This window comes from Recurvomyces mirabilis (genome assembly GCF_035927965.1).
Source record: "Recurvomyces mirabilis strain CCFEE 5264 chromosome Unknown scaffold_11, whole genome shotgun sequence".
NCBI lineage: Eukaryota > Fungi > Ascomycota > Dothideomycetes > Mycosphaerellales > Teratosphaeriaceae > Recurvomyces > Recurvomyces mirabilis.
In genome coordinates, this window is record NW_027041945.1 from 19099 (window position 1) to 39789 (window position 20691).

Below are 20691 nucleotides of genomic sequence, written 5' to 3' on the forward strand. Positions count from 1 at the left end.
CTGGCCAAATTGGGGAATGAATGCAAGCTGGAAGCAGATAATCCGAGATGTCTTACAGAAGCGGCGTGCTCTACTGACTTCCACTCCCTCATTGGTGTGAGCTACAGTATATCATCCCCGAGTGGCTTGCATTCACTTACTTCGCAAGTACTTCGGATTCATTTGCTTAGTAGCCGCCGTCATCTTGGTGCACAGGTTCATCCTCAGAGCCTCATCCTAACCCTCGTCCTCATTCTCTTCTTCGTCTACCCGGCCAGACATGACACCATCATATATCGACTCCGGAACGGTGATAGTAGCGAGGGTGGACGTGGTCGTAAGTATCAGCGCTGCCTGGCGAGATGAGAGGGCAGTACTTCGTTGAATGTCTGTGTGGATAGTCTCAAGGGGTATGTTGAAGGCGATGGTGTAACTGTGAGTTGGTGCCTGAGCAGAAAGGTGCTTTGGATGTAAAGTCCCGAAATCATCACATTGGAAGTGTGCGGTACCATGCAAATTCTAGAGCAGAAGAGGAAGGCACTCATTCACTTACGAGGCGAAGGAACATGGTAGCCCAGTGTCCGCCAATTTGGCATATCTGCCACATCAGCTAAGCACTGACGGGGTAATTGGTCCGATTGCGCAGATTATCATGGCTCTTGACCCTAGAAGGTGTCGATTTGACTCGTTCGTGTGAAGTCAGCTTAAGATAGAGTGGTCAAGAATAATCTGCGAGGCAGTGGATTTATCACCAGCAGCTAAGACAGGGCCAAGAGCGTGCAGGTAGTCGCAGAGGAGATATATACATACCCCACTACCTTTGTCGTCTACGCTCCGTCGCAGCTGCTCCTGTCTGAATACATGCTAATGCTCTGCGCAATATGCGAAGCATGGTGAAATCCCTCTGGATGATTGTCCTAATATCATCGCCGACAAACTGGGTGGCGAAGATCATTGGCCTCTGGACAGGTCAGAGATACTGCATAGTGTTTCTCAACATTTAGACGCAAAGTCCTCATAGCATAGCTCGGGCACTGCAACACGAGTGAGATGGGTCTTGGCAGACCGTATGGGATTCTTTCTTGGCTACACTTTTTGAACTCGTGGCTGTGATAAGATCGAGGCCGCCGAGTCTTCGAAAGAGCCATGGACTACTCAAGAGGAAATGCTCGTCATCGTCTTTGCCGTCCTGAAGGTGAGCAGATGGTGGTGAACAGAGATGCATACTGATTCAGGATTTCGGCAGGCAGAGCGACGTTTGCTTGTTCCTACTGCCTCGCCACAAGCCACTCTCACAGAAGTAATACGCGTATGTCATAAGTGCTCGATGGCTAGGACTGATATGCTTCCATACCTCATGTTTGTGGATGGAACGAAGTGCGAGACATGAAATTTGCCGATTTCTGAGCAGTGGCACGTGCGGGGTGACGTTCAGGCGATGGTCGCGCTTGATACGCGAAAACGCGCCAGCAACGCGACCACTTTCTAAACATCCCGCCTAGCCACCAGTCGACTATATCTTCCTGCAGGCCGCATTGCATTGTGCTCTCACATCGACATCACCACGCTCCACTTCCCATTTACCAGATACTGCTTGAAGAGCTGTAATTGTGGGAGGCAAAGGCACTTCTTGATCATTTCATACCAAATCTTCCAAGCACGAGGGACAGACCTCGCCGCCGCTGTCGAAGATGTATGTCTTCAAGCGTGGTATGTAATCTCAAGATGTGCCTCATAGTAAAGATTAGCTGACACGAGACCAAGATGGCCGCAAGGAGCGGGTGCAATTCGACAAGATCACAGCCCGTGTGTCGAGGTTATGTTATGGCCTCGATCCAGACCATGTCGACCCGGCTGCAATCACCATGAAGGTCATCTCTGGTGTCTACCAGGGCGTGACAACCATTCAGCTCGACGACTTGGTGAGTAACTACGCTTGTATACTTAGCCGCCACCTACTGACTTCGTCTTCAGGCCGCCGAGACTGCGGCATACATGACCACCACCCACCCAGACTACGCCATTCTCGCCGCCCGCGTTGCAGTCTCCAACTTGCACAAACAGACGAAGAAGCAGTGGTCCGCTGTGGTCGAGGACCTGTACAGATATGTCAATCCCAAGACGAGAAAGCCAGCACCGATGATCTCGGAGCAGACATACAAGACAGTCATGGAACACGCCGATGAACTTAACAGCGCCATCGTCTACGACCGTGACTTCAACTACCAATACTTCGGCTTCAAGACGCTGGAGCGCTCATATCTCCTCCGCATCGATGGCAAGGTCGCCGAGAGACCGCAGCACATGATAATGCGTGTCGCTGTCGGAATCCACGGCGATGATATCGAGGCTGCTTTGGAGACATACAACCTCATGTCCAACAAGTACTTCACACATGCCTCGCCCACACTGTTCATGGCTGGCACACCATCCGCACAGCTCGCATCATGCTTCTTGGTAGCTATGAAGGATGATAGCATTGATGGCATCTACGACACCCTCAAGACCTGTGCTATGATCTCAAAGAACGCGGGCGGCATCGGACTCAATGTCCACAACATTCGTGCTACTGGCTCCTACATTGGCGGCACGAACGGCACATCAAATGGTCTTGTTCCCATGCTCCGTGTCTATAACAATACGGCACGATACGTCGATCAAGGTGGCAACAAGCGCCCAGGTGCTTTCGCCATCTATCTTGAGCCATGGCACGCGGATGTCTTCTCCTTCCTTGATCTGCGCAAGAACCACGGCAAGGAGGAAGTGCGTGCCCGTGATCTCTTCTACGCTCTTTGGATCCCAGATCTGTTCATGAAGCGAGTCGAGCAGAACAGCACCTGGACGCTCATGTGTCCGAACGAGTGCCCTGGCCTCGGAGATGTCTATGGTGATGAGTTCGAGGCACTTTACGAGAAGTACGAGGCTGAAGGCCGCGGTCGCGACACCATCCGTGCACAAAAGCTGTGGTATGCTATCCTTGAGGCTCAGACCGAGACTGGCAATCCTTTCATGTGCTACAAGGATGCTGCGAACCGCAAGAGCAATCAGAAGAATCTTGGTACCATCCGCAGCTCCAATCTCTGCACGGAGATCATGGAATACTCTGCTCCAGATGAGGTCGCCGTGTGCAATCTTGCCTCACTGGCTTTGCCGACATATGTTGACATCGCCAATGAGAAATACGACTTCGCGAAGCTTCACGAGGTGGTCAAGGTCGTCACCAAGAACTTGAACAAGATCATCAACCTTAACCACTACCCAGTGGTCGAGGCACGCAATAGCAACTTCCGACACAGGCCTATCGGTCTTGGCGTCAACGGTCTTGCTGATGCCTTCTTGGCTCTGCGCATGCCTTTCGACTCTCCTAAGGCTCGTCAACTCAACATTCAGATCTTCGAGACTATCTACCATGCTGCGCTTGAGTCCTCGTGCGAGCTCGCTGCTGAGCTTGGTCCTTACGAGACATATCAAGGCTCTCCTGTCTCGCAAGGCGAGCTTCAGTACGACATGTGGGGCGTGACACCTACAGACCTCTGGGACTGGGAGTCACTCAAAGCCAAGATCGCACAGCACGGTGTACGCAACTCGCTTCTTGTTGCGCCCATGCCAACCGCGTCGACCTCGCAGATCATGGGCTTCAACGAGTGCTTCGAGCCATACACGAGCAACATCTACTCTCGTCGTGTACTTGCTGGCGAGTTTCAGGTTGTCAACCCATGGTTGCTCAAGGACTTGGTCGACCGTGGTCTCTGGTCCGACAACATGAAGAACCGCATCATCGCCGACAGCGGTTCCATCCAGCGAATTCCGAACATTCCAGATGACCTCAAGGCTCTCTACAAAACCGTCTGGGAGATCAGCCAGCGTCACATTGTGCAGATGGCTGCGGATCGCGGTGCCTTCATCGATCAGTCTCAGTCGCTGAACATCCATATGAAGGAGCCTACCATGGGCAAGATTACTAGCATGCACTTCACTGGCTGGAAGCTAGGTTTGAAGACCGGCATGTACTATCTCCGTACCATGGCGGCTTCTGCACCCATCCAGTTCACTGTCGACCAGGAGAAGCTGAAGGTTGTTGACACGAACGTAGCGAAAGCTCTCGGCGCTAAGAAGCGGAACGTTTCTGGTGCATATCAGGCTGTTGCGTCTCCTCAACCACAAGGCACGCCTGTGCCACGCCCAATGTTCGAGGCCAAGTCCATCGGTAACGGCATACCCAAGGATGTCGTTACGCCAGCTACTACTCCTCCCCCACAGCCAGAACGCCAGGCACGGAAGCTTGAGCGCTCATCATCTGCGGTCGTCAACCCACCCTTCCAGGCAGATATCGACGAAGGCGAATCGCCCGAAGTCTTGGCTCTGGATGGCACAAACGGCGCCACACCCAAGGGCGAGGACCTACCTGCGCCTGCACTTCCTGAAGAGGAAGATGTAGAGAAGAAGGCCAAGCAGGCTGAGGACGACAAGGATGCTAGTGAAGGTCGCGAGGGCGATATCTATGCTGAGGCCGTGCTGGCCTGCAGTATTGAGAACCCTGAGTCTTGTGTTATGTGTAGTGGTTGATGGAGGAATGAATATGCTTTATCACTCTTTTGTTGCATGACAAGGCGTTACGAATGGATACCATATGGGATATGCTACTGGACTTGGCTAGAATTGCGATGCTGCGAGGGATTGTGGGAATAATGCTAGCTATTTGTACCGTTGATCGTGTATTGCATAGAGTGAAATGAACAATCGCAATCAGCCCTATTATTTCTAAATACCATTGTAAATATGAGGCTTGCCATATCGCTCGTTCAATGGTTCGCTCCCACAAAGTGCATATTCTCAGCCAAAGATGACACAGTGGCCTGACGGGCGCTCTCATCAAGTACATGCTTACGTCGTACTTAGGAGGGTCGTCGAAGATACCGCCTCGATATGGCACTCTTGAAACTCGCCTCCCGGCTCACTGCATGCCAGGCGATGAAGAAGTGACAGAATTCAAGAAGCGGAGCAAGTATTATAGTTCAAGGTGTATAAAATAGAAACACTGTTCTCTGAAACGGAGGGACATTGTTGAATGGTAAAGTCGCTTATGTTATAGGCCAAAGAGGAGCCATTGCTCGGCCAGAATCTGTGAATCGTGTTGAGCAGTCGTCTCTACTATACCATCGTGGAGCACTGAAACGAAATCAACTCGAAGCAACAAATTCAGCAGCTTGCCCGCTTCACCTGCTTGTCAGAAGCAAGCACCCAGCCAGAAAAGACAGCCAGAAAACACAGCCTGAAGGATCGCAGTAAGATGCTTCCAAGCTGGCAGGGAGTGTAGTACGGTGGAGCGGACATAATCAGTGTCTCGTCGTTGCGGTAAGCTTAAACGATACGCTCAATATATACAAAACTTACAACATCATCATTCCCACTTCTACTCCCACTCTCATCCTCACGAAACCACACTAGCGCCCCCACTCTCAATCGCCTCCATCTCCGCCTCCGTCCACCGCGTCCTGTGAAAGCGTCGCGGCAACTCACTCCTATCCCAGAACTCCCCCTGCTTGGGCTTCACACTCCCCAATTCCCGGCCTGAATGCCCTCCTATCGCACCGTACGGACTCGATGTCTGCGCTGCTCCTCCAGATCCAGGAGGAGCAGGTTGTCGGTTGGAGGAGGTGGACTGGGAGGAGGATTGGGAATTGCTGCTGCTGCTACTGCTCTGTTCGCGGCCGCCGAGAGGGCCGTGGGAGGTTACGCGGTCGCGGTAGGAAGCGAAGGATTCTGGGAGTCTTTCTGTTGGGGAGGCGGGGTGGGCGTGGGGGGTGTGGTCGATTTCTGGGTTATGGCATGTTAGTATCTACATTCATTGTAGGTGAGAGCCGTCGATGCAGTCGTACGCTTAGGTGTATGTCGCTTGCCCAGGAACTTTATCAATGGTGTTCGGCCCTGCCGCAGAGCTCGTGTCGCTTGCATGGGTGCGGCTGCTTGATCCTTCTTGCTGAGATCGCCTGAGGGCTATACCGTAGATCGATCAAGAAGGTGAGTATGATTTGGGAGCTGGGTAGATATAGAGAGGTTATGCAAATGAGTAGGAATTATGTTGTCCAGAGCTTGGCGTTGATAGCTCGGAAGCTGGGGGCTGGCGCTAGCGTTGACATACGGGGATTAGATCAGATACATGCAGTGTCCATTCACCTCAATCACAATTAATACCAACATGCACAACCTAATGTTCGAAGAGGGCTCGAGATCATGTTAAGAGGTCGCACAATTTGTCACATGCATCGATGAAAGACTGCAACGAGAGTGGTGGAAGGACTAGGTGGTGAGGCCGATGAGTGATCCGGATTAACAACGTTGACATGAACACGGATCTTGATGATATAAACTCCATCTCATCAGCAGAATCTGAAGGACCGACACAGCCTACAAGAACGGAAATCTGCAACTATCGTAGAGCACGAACCCAAGAGCCAATCCAGAGCAAAAATGCAAGAACTAATCCTCTACTCCCATATCCCCCCAACCCGGCACGCTCAAGTCCTCCAGATCCTCGCCGGCATAACCGCCTCCCGTCCCACCCCAACCCTGGAGCAAACACTCCTCTACATCCAACCCCCCGCCACCCTGACCGGCGCCGCCAAAAAGGCCCAAGCGAACCGTCAAACCCAGGTCAAACCTCAGAAATCCACCTACGTCAAATTGATCCGAGACGTCCAGAACGATGGCGATAAGACTCCCTGGACTCTTCGCACGGAGGAAGTACCTCAAGCCGGCATCACGAACGTAATAAGTCGAACCATCACAGAACGCCTACTTTCAGACCAAGATCTCGAGGCCTTCAGGCAAACAACCGGTAACAAAACAAAATACTGCAATCAATTCCTCGCGTCCCCCGGCCACCGCTTCATCCACAATAACCTCATCATCCGCATCTCCCGGATCTTGACCGTACCTGATGGAACTGGGGCGTTGGAGCCGTTGGATGCTCCGGTGCCGGAGGTGAGGGAGTGTCGGGTTGTGGATTCCTCCGGGGCGTATCTTTTTGAGGTTACGGTGAGGGTGGAGGATGGGGCGAACTCGAAATTGGTGGAGATGGGGATGGGGGAGATTTTGGGGTTTAGGCGGTTGGTGGAGGGGGTGGTGGATTTGAGGGTTCCGGAGAGGTTGGCATTGGATTCGAGGATTAAGTGAGGGAGTGCTGCTTTTAGGACCCCGGTCGTGGCGGTTCGCAACATGTTTGATCAGTCGCCACGCCACGGCTTCCGACCGACGCCGACGATTATCTGGGGCTGCACTGCTAGCGTAGCCTGTGGGTCTTTTGTGTGTCACGGAGGACATTTGCATCCGAGCAAGGGACGAGGACAGCTGGTAGTATTGCCAACTCACCTCCTACCATACGACAGCACTGTCCACCCAGTTTACCAGCAGTGCTCGACATGACATCGGAGGTCGATACCCTCGTTGGACACTGTAGACTGTGATGGACGCCAGCACGTAGTCGAAGGGGCACGTGAGGCATGGACACCATATATTATTATCATTATAGCTTCAGATTACTATACCGATCAACGAGATTGCCTTTCATGCGAAAGCTTGTTGTGCAATTGACTTCGACTTGCATCGAACGGACGCAGGGTTTAAGCTGCGATCATTGCTCCCTTGGCATTGCGATGGCCCATGAATAAATATACTGAGTACAGACCGTCAGCAGGCTGCATGTGCTCAAATCAGACAGTCCTTCAATCACACCACAGTATCGAGTTCAGCAAGACAATGTGGACATCATACCTCGTTCTCATGCTGTGGCGAAAACGAAGGTTGGGCTGTAAAGCTCAAGCCACATGCGTCAAGTGAGGGTCACGCGAAAGCTGGAGCGAAAGCTGGAGCGAAAAAATGCAGACCCCTCACCACTTTGCAAAGCATGCAGCTGGGAAGGTCAAAGTAGGGGTACAAAAGACAAAGGGACCAGAGGTCCAGTATGACTACGGGTGAGGCAGGCCGGAGTATAGCTCGGTGGTATTCCTTCTTGTTCTTCTTCTTCTACTGCTACTCGCTCGCACCATTTACATCCTCACCACAAGACATAGTCCTCGATCGTGATACCACTTGCATTCTTGCCATCAATACCAAGCCGACAGTGTAACATGTAAACAGCAACAAACAACGATATAGACAGATACCAGAGACCAACAGAACAGCAGCGCAGCGCAATGGCCGCCGACAAGCCCTCAAACACACACGACGAACACCCCAACCTTGACCCCTCCCACGAAGCCGCCCTCACCGGCGCCCTCGCCCTCGCCAACCTCTTCAGCAACTGCGTCGAAGCCTTCGGCCTAATCCACCCCGCCCACAAATGGGAAAAAGAAGAACAACTCCTCCTCTCCCGCCTGGGAATCCAACAAGCCCGCCTCCTGATCTGGGGCGACGTAGTCGGGATCTGTTCCCCACCCAAAACCGTCACCGATCGCGCCGTGCCCAAACACCCAAGCGCCGCGTATCCAGATGTCACCGAGGCGACGTTCTTCGGCGCCCGAGATGCGAGGTTGGATGAAAGTGGTGTGAGGACGGAAGTCGAGAATGCGTTGGGGGCGATTGTGGATCGCTCGGCGGGCGCGAGTCGGGATGAGATGATGGAGCGGTATGGGCTCAAGCCGCCGAAACGGTTCACCGTAATCCGGGAGCCGGCGTTGGATGTGCAGCGGCTGGAGGGGTTTCGGGAAAGGTATGAGTTGTTGCAGGAGGTCGGGGAGACGTATGCGCATTTGGGGGCGCGGAGGAGCAATTCGATCGTGGCTACTAGTTGGACTATAGCGGATAATCTGAGGTTCGCGACGTTCATTGCGTTGACCACGCAGAAGGTGGATGAGTTGGTCAAGCTGATGGGGGTGCAGGATAATGTTGATAGGGGGATGAGGGTGGATATTAAGAGTCTGGGGTGGCATTTGACGGCGGATAAGTCGAAGTTAGCTTCCGATACTTCGAAGTTGAAGCTTCTGCAGGCCGTCTGTGACGCTGATTATCCCGAGTATACTGCTGCGGTGCAGACGGCGCTGGAGAACATCAATCGGGAGAACGTGGAGAACTTTGGGGTGGCGAATCCGTATATGACGGTGCCTGCATCCCCGGCTCACCCTTCGAATCTCCCGAAACCGAACCATGCGCATACGAATGGGAGCGGGGAGAAGAATAAGCGGCCGGGTCTCTTCAGCATCTTCAAGTCGGGCTTCGGGAAATCGAGCAACAAGGTCCCCAGCAGCAAGCGCGGCCGCAACCTCAGCGTCTCCTCCATTGAGCCCCCTCGCTCGTATTCAGATGCCGGACCCACGACGTCCTTCTCACCAGATGCGCCCCGTATGACGGACGAGGATGGAGCACCACTGGAGCCTCTTCGAAGCAAGTCGGTAGGTGCGATTTTGGATACGCCGACGACGACGATCGATGAGGTGTTTATCAAGAACAGGCTGGAGCAGATGCGCACGCATGATAGTGAGGGTGATCGAAATCCGCTTGAGCAGACGGAGACGGTGGGGAGTGTGATCTCGAGGCATGATCAGTATCATGGGATTGGGAGGGTGGATACGAAGGATCAGAGGCAGGGGTGGTGAGGAAATGACTTGAGCAGGGGAGTGCCAGAAGACGAAGTGACGTTGAAGATGCGATTTATGAGTGATGATGCTGGATTTTTTTTTTCCAAGGGTCTCGGTTTGGATGTGGATGGACTTATACCCCTTTGGCTTACTTCGTGATGGTGTTTTTTGTTTACTTTTGAGCAGTAAGTAATGCATGTACTAATAAGATTGATTCGTATACTCTTCACTTACATGGGTATGCTACAGTAGATTTCATTCATAGTGCACCTTGAGTTGCATCGGCGAATCATCGTAGGTCGATGCTTGGCAGATCTTGTGCTCCACGAAGGAAGGTCGACTCACTGACTAAAAGAGAAGGTGCTGTTAAGAAAGTAGAAGGCACGACCCTGGAGCTTGACCTTTGTCTCCGCCGACCGTTAACAGCCGAAATGTCTTCCGACCTCACAATTTCTACCAGACTGTTGTACTAAATCTCGTGCTCCATGGACACCATGCTATCTCTCTTCCAAATCAGACCCTTGCAAGGTAAAGGCCAAGGCGTCTTCGCCACTTCCATCATCCCTTCCGGCACGACAATCATGCAAGATCGGAAGATAATGCGGAGTCCACAGTCAAACCGATCTGTCTTCTCTCATGCGACCGAAACGGAAGTCGAGCGAGCTTTCAACGGAATGAGCAGGCACAATCAGGAGCGGTATTTAGCCATGTCTACTGGTGGCGCCACAAACAATGATCCCCAGGAGAAAGCGGAACGCACGGGTCCACTAGAACGAGACTCATACCATACTACTGGCCGCGAGTCCACGGACAACAAGCAGAAATTACTAGACATCTACCGCGCCAACGCTTTCGGCGAGGACGGAGGAGGAGAGAAATACATGTTCTTCGATATTTGCCGTATCAATCACGCCTGCGTACCCAACGCTGAGCTTCTCAATCAGGGGGACGAAGGCGTGGCTGATGGTGGTTTGGAGACCGTCGTAGCGCTGCAAACGATAGACAAGGGCGAGGAGATCACGATTTGTTATAATATGCTCTTCTGCCGTATGACGAGGGTTCAGCGAAAGGCGTATGCGCGGAGGGTGTGGGGGTTTGAGTGCGGGTGTGCAGGGTGTCTTCCTCCTACTCGACCGGACGCCGTGAGCACGACATATGGGTTGAGGACAGGGAGGGGAGGGATGGGCATGAGCATGAGTATGAGTGAAGCGCGAAGAACCTTGATCAACTCCCTCGTCTCCCGACTCGAAGGCCGCTCCGCTCCAGACTGGACCATCCTGCTCGGCCTCAGGAGTACCATTCCAACACCCAAACAACCTCCCATCGATATCATATCTCCATTGCCATTGAGTCCAGCACAGCAAACAACCGCCCTAAACGTCCTCCTCGCCAGCCTCCTCCTCGCGGAGAATCTAGCCGGGACTACGGTCCTGAACGCTTACACGACGGCAACTATGACGTTGATGAAGCAGATCGAGGCTGATCCGGCCGTTGAGGGCGACGGTGAGGGCGATGGGGTGTATGTACAGGTAGCATGCCGTTTTGCGAAGAAATGGATGCAGCTAAGTATGAAGCACGGTGCGCATGTTCGTGGGACGCTGAGCCAGGAGACGATGGGGTGGAAGAAAGCGTGGGAGGGGAGGGTTCAGCGATCGGGCAGATTGAGAGAAGGGTTCGCGGCAGTGGATGGAGCCAAAGAAGATAGAATCAAACGGGGGTTGAGGTGGTAGGTCTCTCGGTGTAAAGGTCTGTACAGAGGTTTCACGAGCAGCTTGCAAAGGGGGTTCGCACGAGCAGCATCGTGTCTCATCCATTCAAGGACCAGACTCCCTACCACTAGGCGTGCCAACATCCTCCTTAGCATCCACAAACCCCTCCCCATCACTGCTCTCCCTCTCCCTTTCATCTCGTCCCGGGACCGAAAGCGCACCAACCCCAGCACTCTCCGCAGCACCCACCGCCGCCTTCTCCGCCGCCTTCTCAGCCTTAACCCTCTCCCTCTCAACCAAATTCCGATGAACCTCCCTCCTCGTAGCCTCCTCCCTCGACTTCCTCAACCGCTCCACCTCCTCCACCCCCCCACTTTTCTTCAACTTCCCTTCTTCAACAAAAGACCCCAGTTCCCTCTGAAACTCCCCTTCCTTCCTACTTTCCAACTCCCGCTGCCTCGCCTTCTCCGCCCGCTCAATCGCCTCCAACCGATCCTCATGGTTCGGCTCCAGCGCCCTCACCTCCCCCAAAACACCATCATGCGCCATCTTCGGATCCCTCCCGCCCGCCCCAAAATCCAAATTGAGCGGCTTCAGATTCCTCGAACTCGACCGCGACCCATCCCCCTGCAAACCCACCGGATTCACTCCATCCGGTTTATGCAAATTCTGCTGCTTAGTAGCCTGCTCCACCAACCCAAACGTCACAGCCGCCTTCTCCAAATCATCTTCCAAATCCGCCGCCAACTCCTCCTGCATCGTCAATAATTCCCGCTCATCACACACAACCTGCAACTCCTTCTCCCAGATCTTCGTCCACACCGGCTTCTCCTTCCGCAGGAACTCCTGCAGCTTTTTGAGTTCAGATGTAGCGTGACTGACATCTTTACTCACGCTCTCGAGTTGCCGGGGTAAGGGGCGCACACCGCGGGTCACGACATCCTTGCGGAGGTCCTCGACGAGATCTTGCAGGTCGTCGACGCGATTGACGATTTTTTCGCTGTCGGCCGAGAGTTGGGTTTTGCCTTTGTTGACGTAGGCGCGGCCGGTGTTGCTATCGAGATCCGGGACTGTGGCGGCCGCGGCGGCTTTCTTCACATTGGTCGCTTTGGAGCGGATGGTGGTCATGGAGGCGTTCATGTCGGAGACGAAGGAATTGTAGGTTTGACGCACGACGGCGAGGTCGCGGCGGAGTGTGCGGACTTCTTCTAGTTGGGTGGATTTGTCTTTGACGGAGATGCTGCGGGTGTGGCTTGCGCCGGAGGCGGTTCGGGAGGGGATTGTGGTGGTGGTGGGGGTTTGTGGTAAGGCGGCGATACCGGCTAGTTCTTTCGCGGTGTCCTGTTGGCGGTCGCTGACGAGTTTGAGGGCGGATTGTTGGTCTTCCATTCCGGCTTTGATGCCCTCGACGATGCGGCGTAGACCGCCGATGCCGTCGTCGATGTGTCGTTTTACTTCATCTAGTTGCTCGACGTTGAGGACTAGGACACTTCGGTCCTTGATATCGTTCACGCCATCGAGCTCGTATCGTACTCCAGACACCGAATCCTGGATGTAAATCTCCGGCAGATCGACACCATTGTTGTGAGTATTCCAGGCGAACTTTTCAATAAACGCGAGTTGAAGTCGGGGGATGCTAAGCTCGCCACCGTCGAGTACATATCGCTTGATCTTGCTCTTATACTGCAAGAAAAGCGTGAGCTCTTTCCCAGCTTGAGGTGATCCGTCAGGAATGAATTGCGAGTGTGGTGGCGTATCATATCTTGCGGCACGTGGGCCAGCTTTCTCTGGTTCTCGTTCCGCCTTCGTCTCTATAGGTGTGAAGCTTTGATGATCGACAAAAGGCTCATCCATAGCTCCATTGAGGGTTGCCTCGAGCTTATGCGACTCCCGACCTCTCGGGAAAGGATACTCGCCAAGCTTATCTTCTGGCGTCTTGACCATCGGACTGTCCAACGGGTCATTATTAGTGCTAGGTGGTGGCAGAGACGGCGCAGAAGGTGTCGGCAACGCAGGTAGCTCAGAGGGCTCTTCCGATATCCTCCTCACATCATTCGATCGGTTCGGCGACGGTTCGTAGGCTTTCTCATGTCGTGATCGTGCTCGGTTATGCACACTTGCTCTCGATCGAACGGCGCTCATCGACTCGCGTACATCCCGACCTCTATTCGGCAATGGCGAGTGCTGTGCTGGTGGGATGATTCCAGTGCCATTCATAGTACCACCAAGATGCTTCTGTATCTGATAGGCCGAGAATCTGCGTGAGGCTCTGCGCTCCAAATCGCCACCTCGTTGCAAAGCGGTAAGCGCATCATTCTGCTTGGGTGGCGGTCGTGGCGGATCTGGCGATGCTTCTCCCGGCTCGTAACCAGAGTTTGTGGGTATGGTGTCAGTCTCGGGATATGGTGCGATGACTGGGATATTCTGCATGGTGTTGCTGGAAAGCGAAGAGTCCGAGTTCGAAGATGCCATGATGTCTCTGTTGATGGCCTCGTGCATGCTGTTCTGCGGGCTCAATTGTGCTCGGCGTGGTGAAGATCGTCCACCGGTTGTGCTGGTCGTGCGAGGAGGTAAATCAGGTCGGCCCATATCACCGCTTCCTTGCCTCTGCGCGAACGATCTGCTGCTCGACTGCCTGTTTGGGATATCTTCCAGCTGCTGCGTCAGACTACTCTCCACACTCATATTGCTCGCCGTACTAGCCTGCCTCGGCGGTCGCACATCCCCACTCGTACTCCCTCCCGCAGCATTCTTCTGTCGCAACCTCTGCTGTTTCTTCTTCAACCCATGCAGCAAATTAATGATGATATCTCTTATGCGCGGCAGAAACCTGTCCAGACTCGCCTGGCTCGCTTCCTGACTCAGTGTATCCTCCAAGATGGACCTCAGCAGATCCGGTACTGGTCCTAAATCGCCCGTGTCCACGCCAATGGCATTGAAAGCTCGACACGCTATGTTGAACTCGTAGCCTAATCGGACGTAGACGTCGCTGACCTCGGATTCGTGGGCGCTGCCGCGAGACCACATGGTCAGGGTTTCCAGGAGCTGCTTGGTTGCGACGAGGAGGTGGGTGACGGATTTCTCGATGGTCGAGAGCTGCTGTTGCGGCTGGGTCGTGTTAGTCTGCCATTATAGAGTTTCCTACACCTCTTCCACTCACATTCTGGCGTGATCGGCCACTGCTTGAGCGTGCTGACCCAGCACTGGTCCGCTGGGGGTCTTCGGCCGACATTATTGTTCCTGTAGTCGTGTAATGGGAAGGGTATATGTGGACCAGTCGTGTCGGAGTCGACAGTACCGGTACAAGTCTCACAAGCACAAATTGCACGTGGCAAGGATTATACGGTCGATGGGCGTCGAAGCATGTGACTTTGTACAGTAGGGTGGTCGCTTAGGTGTGTGGTGTCCCGAGCTTCGTGTTGCTGGGATAACAGGAGGGAGGGGACAATGTTCAAACGAGCGTATGCGGGCCGTCAAAGACGACCACCAGCAGGAGATCAGAGCACAGGAGGAGTGGTGGAGATGAGGTCGTGGTCTGATTCTTAGTGAGAAGGTGTTGTTCCTACGGTATACACTACACGGCCATCACTCCTCCAGTCGCGATAATGCAGCTACGGTCTCGGCTAGCACCGTCCTACCCGACCCGCTGGCTGCGTCTGCAGGGTCGAGAGCATTGTCACGTGAGTGGATGGAGGCTGTCATGTAGAGTGCTGCATCTCGTTGTGAAGAAGCTGTCTGGTATAGCCATTGGTATCGCCCGTCTTTGAGCTTTGTAGCTTGTAAGCCTTGTACTAGATGAGTGATATTTGCATTGTGTGAGGCTCGCGGGCGACGAACTGACGAGGCTTTGCGGGAGCGCTAAGAGATAGCCCTTGCCCTTGAGGTGGAACTGGCTGCTGCTTGCTTGTCTCTCACATCTGGACACCCAATGACACTCTCCTCCACACACAAAACGGTTTGCATACCGTCCTCTTTCTTCCCCTCGTCTTGTTGCATACAACCCGTTATCTGTCGTGTGAGACCGCAGTACACGAGTGACGCGGCTATCGTCCCTTTACATCAGCAAGTCGGTCGGTCTCGAAGCAAGCGATTCCGCACCCACGGCATGTGAGTGAGGAGAGCTTCGATCGCTCTGCTTGCTTGCTACTGCAGCTTCCCGGGACCACGAAACCTCACACCTCCTCCGCCAGCACCCACCGCTGCCATCTTTACTCCACCGCCACCACTGTTACTGTGGTGACATACTGCTGCAGTGAACATGTCAGCAGCCGCAGTCAATGGCTCCGACGCCAATCGGTCATCCTCCACGAACTCGCCGGCACCGAAGCAGCAGTTCAAAAGTGGTACTAATGCTGGGAAAGCTTTGGATGGGGCGCGTAAGCAGAATGGTAGCCCTGTGGATGGTCAGAACAGGTGAGTTCGCACTCAACAGTCGCCTACAACTTGAAACTATTCTGTACTTTGCACCTTCGACATCATCCTCCACCACATGATCAACCTCACTTTCACATGCATGCCTCAGGCTCGCTGTCATTCGATGTCGCACTGCTACTAAGCCTTACCACTACACCGATACTAATGTGCATGTAAGCAGGAAACAGCAACAGTCTTCGCAACCAAAGGCGTGGCAGGGCACAAATCCTATCACTCAACCACGGACCTCTTCCGGCATGACCAACGGTACCGAGAAACCACTGCTCAAGCTACCGCAGCAGGCCCAGCAAGCACCGCCGACCAGCCGAGCCGACTCGCCCGCTGAGAAGCACGCACACGACCGATTACTGTTCGCGGTCGCAAATTGCATAGTGAGTGCAACTCCATCCGTCATCTCACGCTGCAGCTCTTATCACTGACATCCTACTAGGGTCTCGACGCAACGCTTACACTGAAGAACGGCGAGCAGTTCACTGGTGTCCTTGCTGGTGCGACCTTCGATTCGTCGTCGAAGAGTAAGTACGTTTTGAAGATGGTGAAGCAGACTCAGGCACAGGGCGAAGCACATATGAACGGAGACACAAGCAGTAACGATGAATACATTGGTGAAGGAGAAGACCACGTCATGTCCTTTGACGTGCAAGATACTACCTCGCTGGTTGTAGACGATGTGGTTACGACTGGCTCACAGCCACAGCAGAATGGTACACCCCCTCTTCACATGCTGCCTTTGTCGTCACTGACTCTCTGCGATAGGCACAGCACACTCGTCCTTCCTCACAGATACGCAGATCTCGGGCAGAGAACCAACAATGCCACGCGAGCGTGAGCTTCAGAGGTGGGACGCTAGTGCCGATACTGATGTCGACCTGTCACTCGATGCTGGCGGTCAGACTGGCTGGGATCAATTCGCGGTTAACGAGCAGATGTATGGCGTGCAGGACACATACGATGAGAACATCTACACGACTGCCATCGACAGGAGCGATCCGCGATTCCGGCAAAAGGAGGCAGAAGCTGCCAAGATAGCTAGAGAGATCGAAGGATCATCTGCTGGCAACGCACATGTCGCTGAGGAGCGAAGAGCAGATGCGGACAAGGATGATGGTTTGGACGAGGAGGAGAAGTACTCTGGAGTGCGCAGGGAGCCATCTGTGCAACTTCCGAAGCGAAGCACTGGTGCATATGTTCCTCCATCGCAGAGACCCATCACTGGAGCACCGACCGTCCAGGGAGCACCTTTCGATCCAGCCATCATCTCTGTTGCCAGACCTGTACCTGCGGCACCAGCACAACCAGAGATCAACGAGCCCACTGCTCTGCCAGAGCGTACTAAGCCGGCTGAAGCCGAGACTACAAGCAGAGACACTTCGGTCCCAGCGGCAGCATCTCAGACGCCTAGGGTACAAGCAGATCAGGCTGAAGATCACGTACGCAAGACTGCGGATGCATTCAAGCAGTTTGCCAATCTCGAAAAGCTCAAGGCTCGACAAGCACAGGAACAAAAGCGTGCGGGAGCTCGGCAAGAGAAGAATGTGAAGCTCAACGATCTTAAGAAGTTTGCTGCCAACTTCAAGCTGAACAGCCGTGTGCCTGACGACCTCGTTCCGATACTGGCAAAGGATCGCGAGAAGCAGCAAGAGATTCAGCGCAAGGCCGAAGAGGCGGCGAAGGAGCATGAAGTCACTGCTGAAGATCGCAAGAAGAGGTTGTCAGCCGGTGCCACACCACCAGCGCCAGCCAGCATAACGCCTCAGATGAATGCAGGGCCAACGCCCGAGCAGCGGACACCCTTCAACCAACACTCCCGACCGCGGGCATCCCAGCATATGCGTGGCGGTCCGAGCATGTCTAACCAGACACAATCACCTCGGGCGCCTGCAGGACAAGGCCGTGGCAATCAAGGTTATGGTCGTGGTGGGATGGTACCCATTCAACCACTTGGCGATATACGCATCCCATCAGGCCCTGCACTTTCTGCAGATCGAGCACCTCTAAGCCCGTCGTCTGCCAATCGCCTCAACATCAACGCGACCGAGTTCAGGCCTACTGCATCCACTTTCACACCATCGGGCACTACACCATCGCCACAACGGAAGATGAGCAAGCAGGAGTCAGCGGCAGAACCATCTGCTCACTTCTTCGGCAAAGAAGGGAAGGCGTCGACTCTGTCAGATCGTGGGGATATCGAGGCCACATTCGAAAGCATAGACGACATGCTCAGCGCGCTCGACACTCTCAACGAGCAGCAGAAGCAGATGTATGCAGGCAACGGCGGCATCCCCCAGCCCTACCGAACGCCACCCACCTGGCCAGGTGTGGACTCTCTCACATACAAAGACGACTTCTCAAAGCGATACCCATCAAGCCAAGGTCCCTCACCTATGCACACTCCCGGCCCACATGGCCCACCAATGGCCCATCAGCTTCCGCAGCACATGCAAGGCCAGCACATGACGCCCCCCACTCATCGCCAGCAATACTACCAGCAACAGCAGCAGGGCCCGCACATGCCCGCCTTCGACCCTCGGATGCAACAATTCGGCCCTAACGGCTCCGTGCAGAACTCTCCTCGTTTCAATCCGGCGCAGATGGCTTATCCGGGCCAGATGCAGCATATGCCCATGCCGCAGTTCGCCGGTCAGCCGATGCAGGGCCAGTATGGGATGAGTCCTTCCATGCAACACCGGCCTATGCCGGGGATGCAGCAGGGTGGGCCACAGCAGATGATGATGGGTGGCGGTATGCTGGGCCAACAATATGGGCAGCGTGAGTCTTTCGCGTTTTTGGTCTCGTGATGTTCCGGTGCTGACAATCTAGAAGTGCCGCAAAATCAACGAGGATACCCTCAAGCCGGTGGCCCGCCTTTTGGGAACCAGCAGATGGCGCCGATGATGATGCATAACCCGTCTCAAGGAGGCGGCTACATGAACGGACCCGCCATGCAGCAGCAGCAGCAGCAACATCAATCCTACTCGCCTATGCCTCCCCACGCTCAACCGAATATGCCTGGACATCCTGGCCATGGCACTCCTGGTCCAGGGGGTTATAACGCTAGTCCCCGCCCGCCTATGATGACGCCGCAGGGAAGCCATCAGGGATTCAATCCGCAGATGCATGGGATCCCGCAGCCGCAGTTTGGAAGCCATGGTCCTGTGCCGCCGGGTCAGGGTCAGAGTCAGGGTCAGCCGCATCCGATGCATATGCAGCAGAGGCAGTTGAGCTCGGGTTACATGCCCGGTGGGGGTGGAGGTGGGTATCCGCAGGCTACGCCTAGACAGCAGCAGGCTGTGCCGAGTATGCAGATGGGTGGGGTTGGGAGTCCGGGGATGGGCGGAGGGCCGGGTTTGCAGCACGGGGAGGAAGGGAAGGGGGGTTGAAAAGGTTGGGAAGATTATGGCAAGGAAGGAAAATTTATCGTGGCTATCTGTGGGGTGATGCAGGGCTGCGGCTAGATCATGGTCCGTTGTTGTCGTGCCAATTGCACAGCGGACGGGGGAACAGATGTCTGCAGGCTGTTTGAGCCTTGGAAGCACGACTGCTCGCGTGCTCGCGCTCCGAAGTCGGGGAGGCAGAAGATCTTGAGATATCTTTTCCGTGGATTTATGGGGTATGTGTGGTTGATATATGCAGAAGATTGAAGGAGATCTTTGCTGTGGTATACGTATGGATGAACGGATGGATGGTTGGACAGAAGAACCCGATCGTGGCGCTGTGTACTTGCAGCCGTGATAAAAGGGGATGTCGAGGGCGAGATCATGGTCGTTGATCAGCGATGGGGTGAGATGGGGTGATTGAGAGGTGTGCGAATTGCAAGGCGTCCGACGACGCAGCAATCGTGTCGTACCAAGACAGGTGAGGGGAGGGGAGGTGAGGTCGTGGTTTAGTGATGATGACGATGATGCGACACAAGAGTGCGGATTACCGTGAGAGGGTGTCAAGTGTGTCGCGAGCGTTGGGAACGGGAAGGGAGGTGAGGAGAGCATGGGTTGGGTGGCAGGATATGTAGGCTGTGTAGTGCCGCTGGAAATGGAGACCGAGATGCTTGGTATGGTTGTCCTTTTGTCTCGATACGTTAATACCTGCCATAGTCGTCGTCTCTGGTAATGGTACGGATTCTACGTCTTCGACCGAAAAGACGTGGAGGTAATGCATCTGCTGTGTGTGTATGTCTTGGATACGACTTGTCCTGCCACTGTCGGTTGTGATATATGGCAGTCATTGTCTGCCACAGGGTACTCGCAATGGTGATCGGGCCTATTCTGGCACACGTCCTTGGGTCTCATATGGCGAGTCAAGCCTCGTTGATCGAACATCGATAGTAGACATAACATCAGCCAGAGATCTGTGCCCACGTCTAGTGATATCCAACGCACTCGACAGGTCTGAATATTCAATCATCATGCAGCATGAGTGAGATCGACCCATGACTGTCATGTCTGACGATTACGTAGGCTTACCCAAACCCTAACCCTAACAGAAATCCTAGTAGCATGGGATGGAAGAAACTGGCGGTGGGGGATGGAGACGTGATGGAAATGCAGTTTAAGGTTCGTGGTTATGCTTGTTTGGGGTGGGGGGGGGGAAGAGAAGCCGTGCTGAGTCGTACCAAGCAGGAGAGTGGATGGCTTCTTGATAACATTCGGTCGTGGTACATTTGTCTCCTCGTGTCTTCAAAAAAACCAATGAAAGTTGCATGGTATTCTGTTGGATCCTAGCTGTGTTTCACAGCAGCCTCGAGAGATGGGCTTTGGGTCGTGTGAGGAGTGCCACGGATAGCCCACAGGCAATCTACTTCGTGTACTGTGTAGACCATCTTGCGTTGATAAAAATGCAGAGCGGAACCACTCATGGACGCCCTACTTCCAAGCGGAGTAGAAGGACGCGAGGCGTCTCACTCGCACCGGCCTGATGGTGTGCTGTAGAGCTTTATGGCGGCTCATTTGCTCAAGCGTGCGGTGGGAGACGAGGTCCAGTATCCACAGTGAGAGATA

General features: G+C 54.1%; 6 protein-coding genes across 6 annotated transcripts; 5 read left to right on the forward strand and 1 right to left on the reverse strand.

The window, feature by feature from the left end:
• Nucleotides 1-1670: 1670 nt before the first annotated feature.
• On the forward strand, nt 1671-4545 carry RNR1 (ribonucleotide-diphosphate reductase subunit rnr1; the record flags this gene model as incomplete). The annotated part of the gene is made up of 3 exons (XM_064837403.1): nt 1671-1689; nt 1744-1901; nt 1954-4545. The coding sequence occupies 3 exons, from the start codon at nt 1671-1673 to the stop codon at nt 4543-4545; spliced, it is 2769 nt and encodes a 922-aa protein (XP_064694726.1).
• A 1905-nt stretch (nt 4546-6450) lies between these two features.
• LTS14_004703 (uncharacterized protein) lies at nt 6451-7155 on the forward strand (the record flags this gene model as incomplete). The annotated part of the gene is made up of 1 exon (XM_064837404.1): nt 6451-7155. The coding sequence occupies one exon, from the start codon at nt 6451-6453 to the stop codon at nt 7153-7155; it is 705 nt and encodes a 234-aa protein (XP_064694727.1).
• Nucleotides 7156-8174: 1019 nt separating this feature from the next.
• LTS14_004704 (uncharacterized protein) lies at nt 8175-9572 on the forward strand (the record flags this gene model as incomplete). The annotated part of the gene is made up of 1 exon (XM_064837405.1): nt 8175-9572. The coding sequence occupies one exon, from the start codon at nt 8175-8177 to the stop codon at nt 9570-9572; it is 1398 nt and encodes a 465-aa protein (XP_064694728.1).
• A 476-nt stretch (nt 9573-10048) lies between these two features.
• On the forward strand, nt 10049-11284 carry LTS14_004705 (uncharacterized protein; the record flags this gene model as incomplete). The annotated part of the gene is made up of 1 exon (XM_064837406.1): nt 10049-11284. The coding sequence occupies one exon, from the start codon at nt 10049-10051 to the stop codon at nt 11282-11284; it is 1236 nt and encodes a 411-aa protein (XP_064694729.1).
• An 84-nt stretch (nt 11285-11368) lies between these two features.
• BUD6 (Bud site selection protein 6) lies at nt 11369-14495 on the reverse strand (the record flags this gene model as incomplete). The annotated part of the gene is made up of 2 exons (XM_064837407.1): nt 11369-14371; nt 14424-14495. The coding sequence occupies 2 exons, from the start codon at nt 14493-14495 to the stop codon at nt 11369-11371; spliced, it is 3075 nt and encodes a 1024-aa protein (XP_064694730.1).
• A 1026-nt stretch (nt 14496-15521) lies between these two features.
• On the forward strand, nt 15522-19077 carry PBP1 (poly(A)-binding protein binding protein; the record flags this gene model as incomplete). The annotated part of the gene is made up of 5 exons (XM_064837408.1): nt 15522-15676; nt 15858-16068; nt 16128-16401; nt 16454-18466; nt 18518-19077. The coding sequence occupies 5 exons, from the start codon at nt 15522-15524 to the stop codon at nt 19075-19077; spliced, it is 3213 nt and encodes a 1070-aa protein (XP_064694731.1).
• Between the last annotated feature and the right edge of the window lie 1614 nt (nt 19078-20691).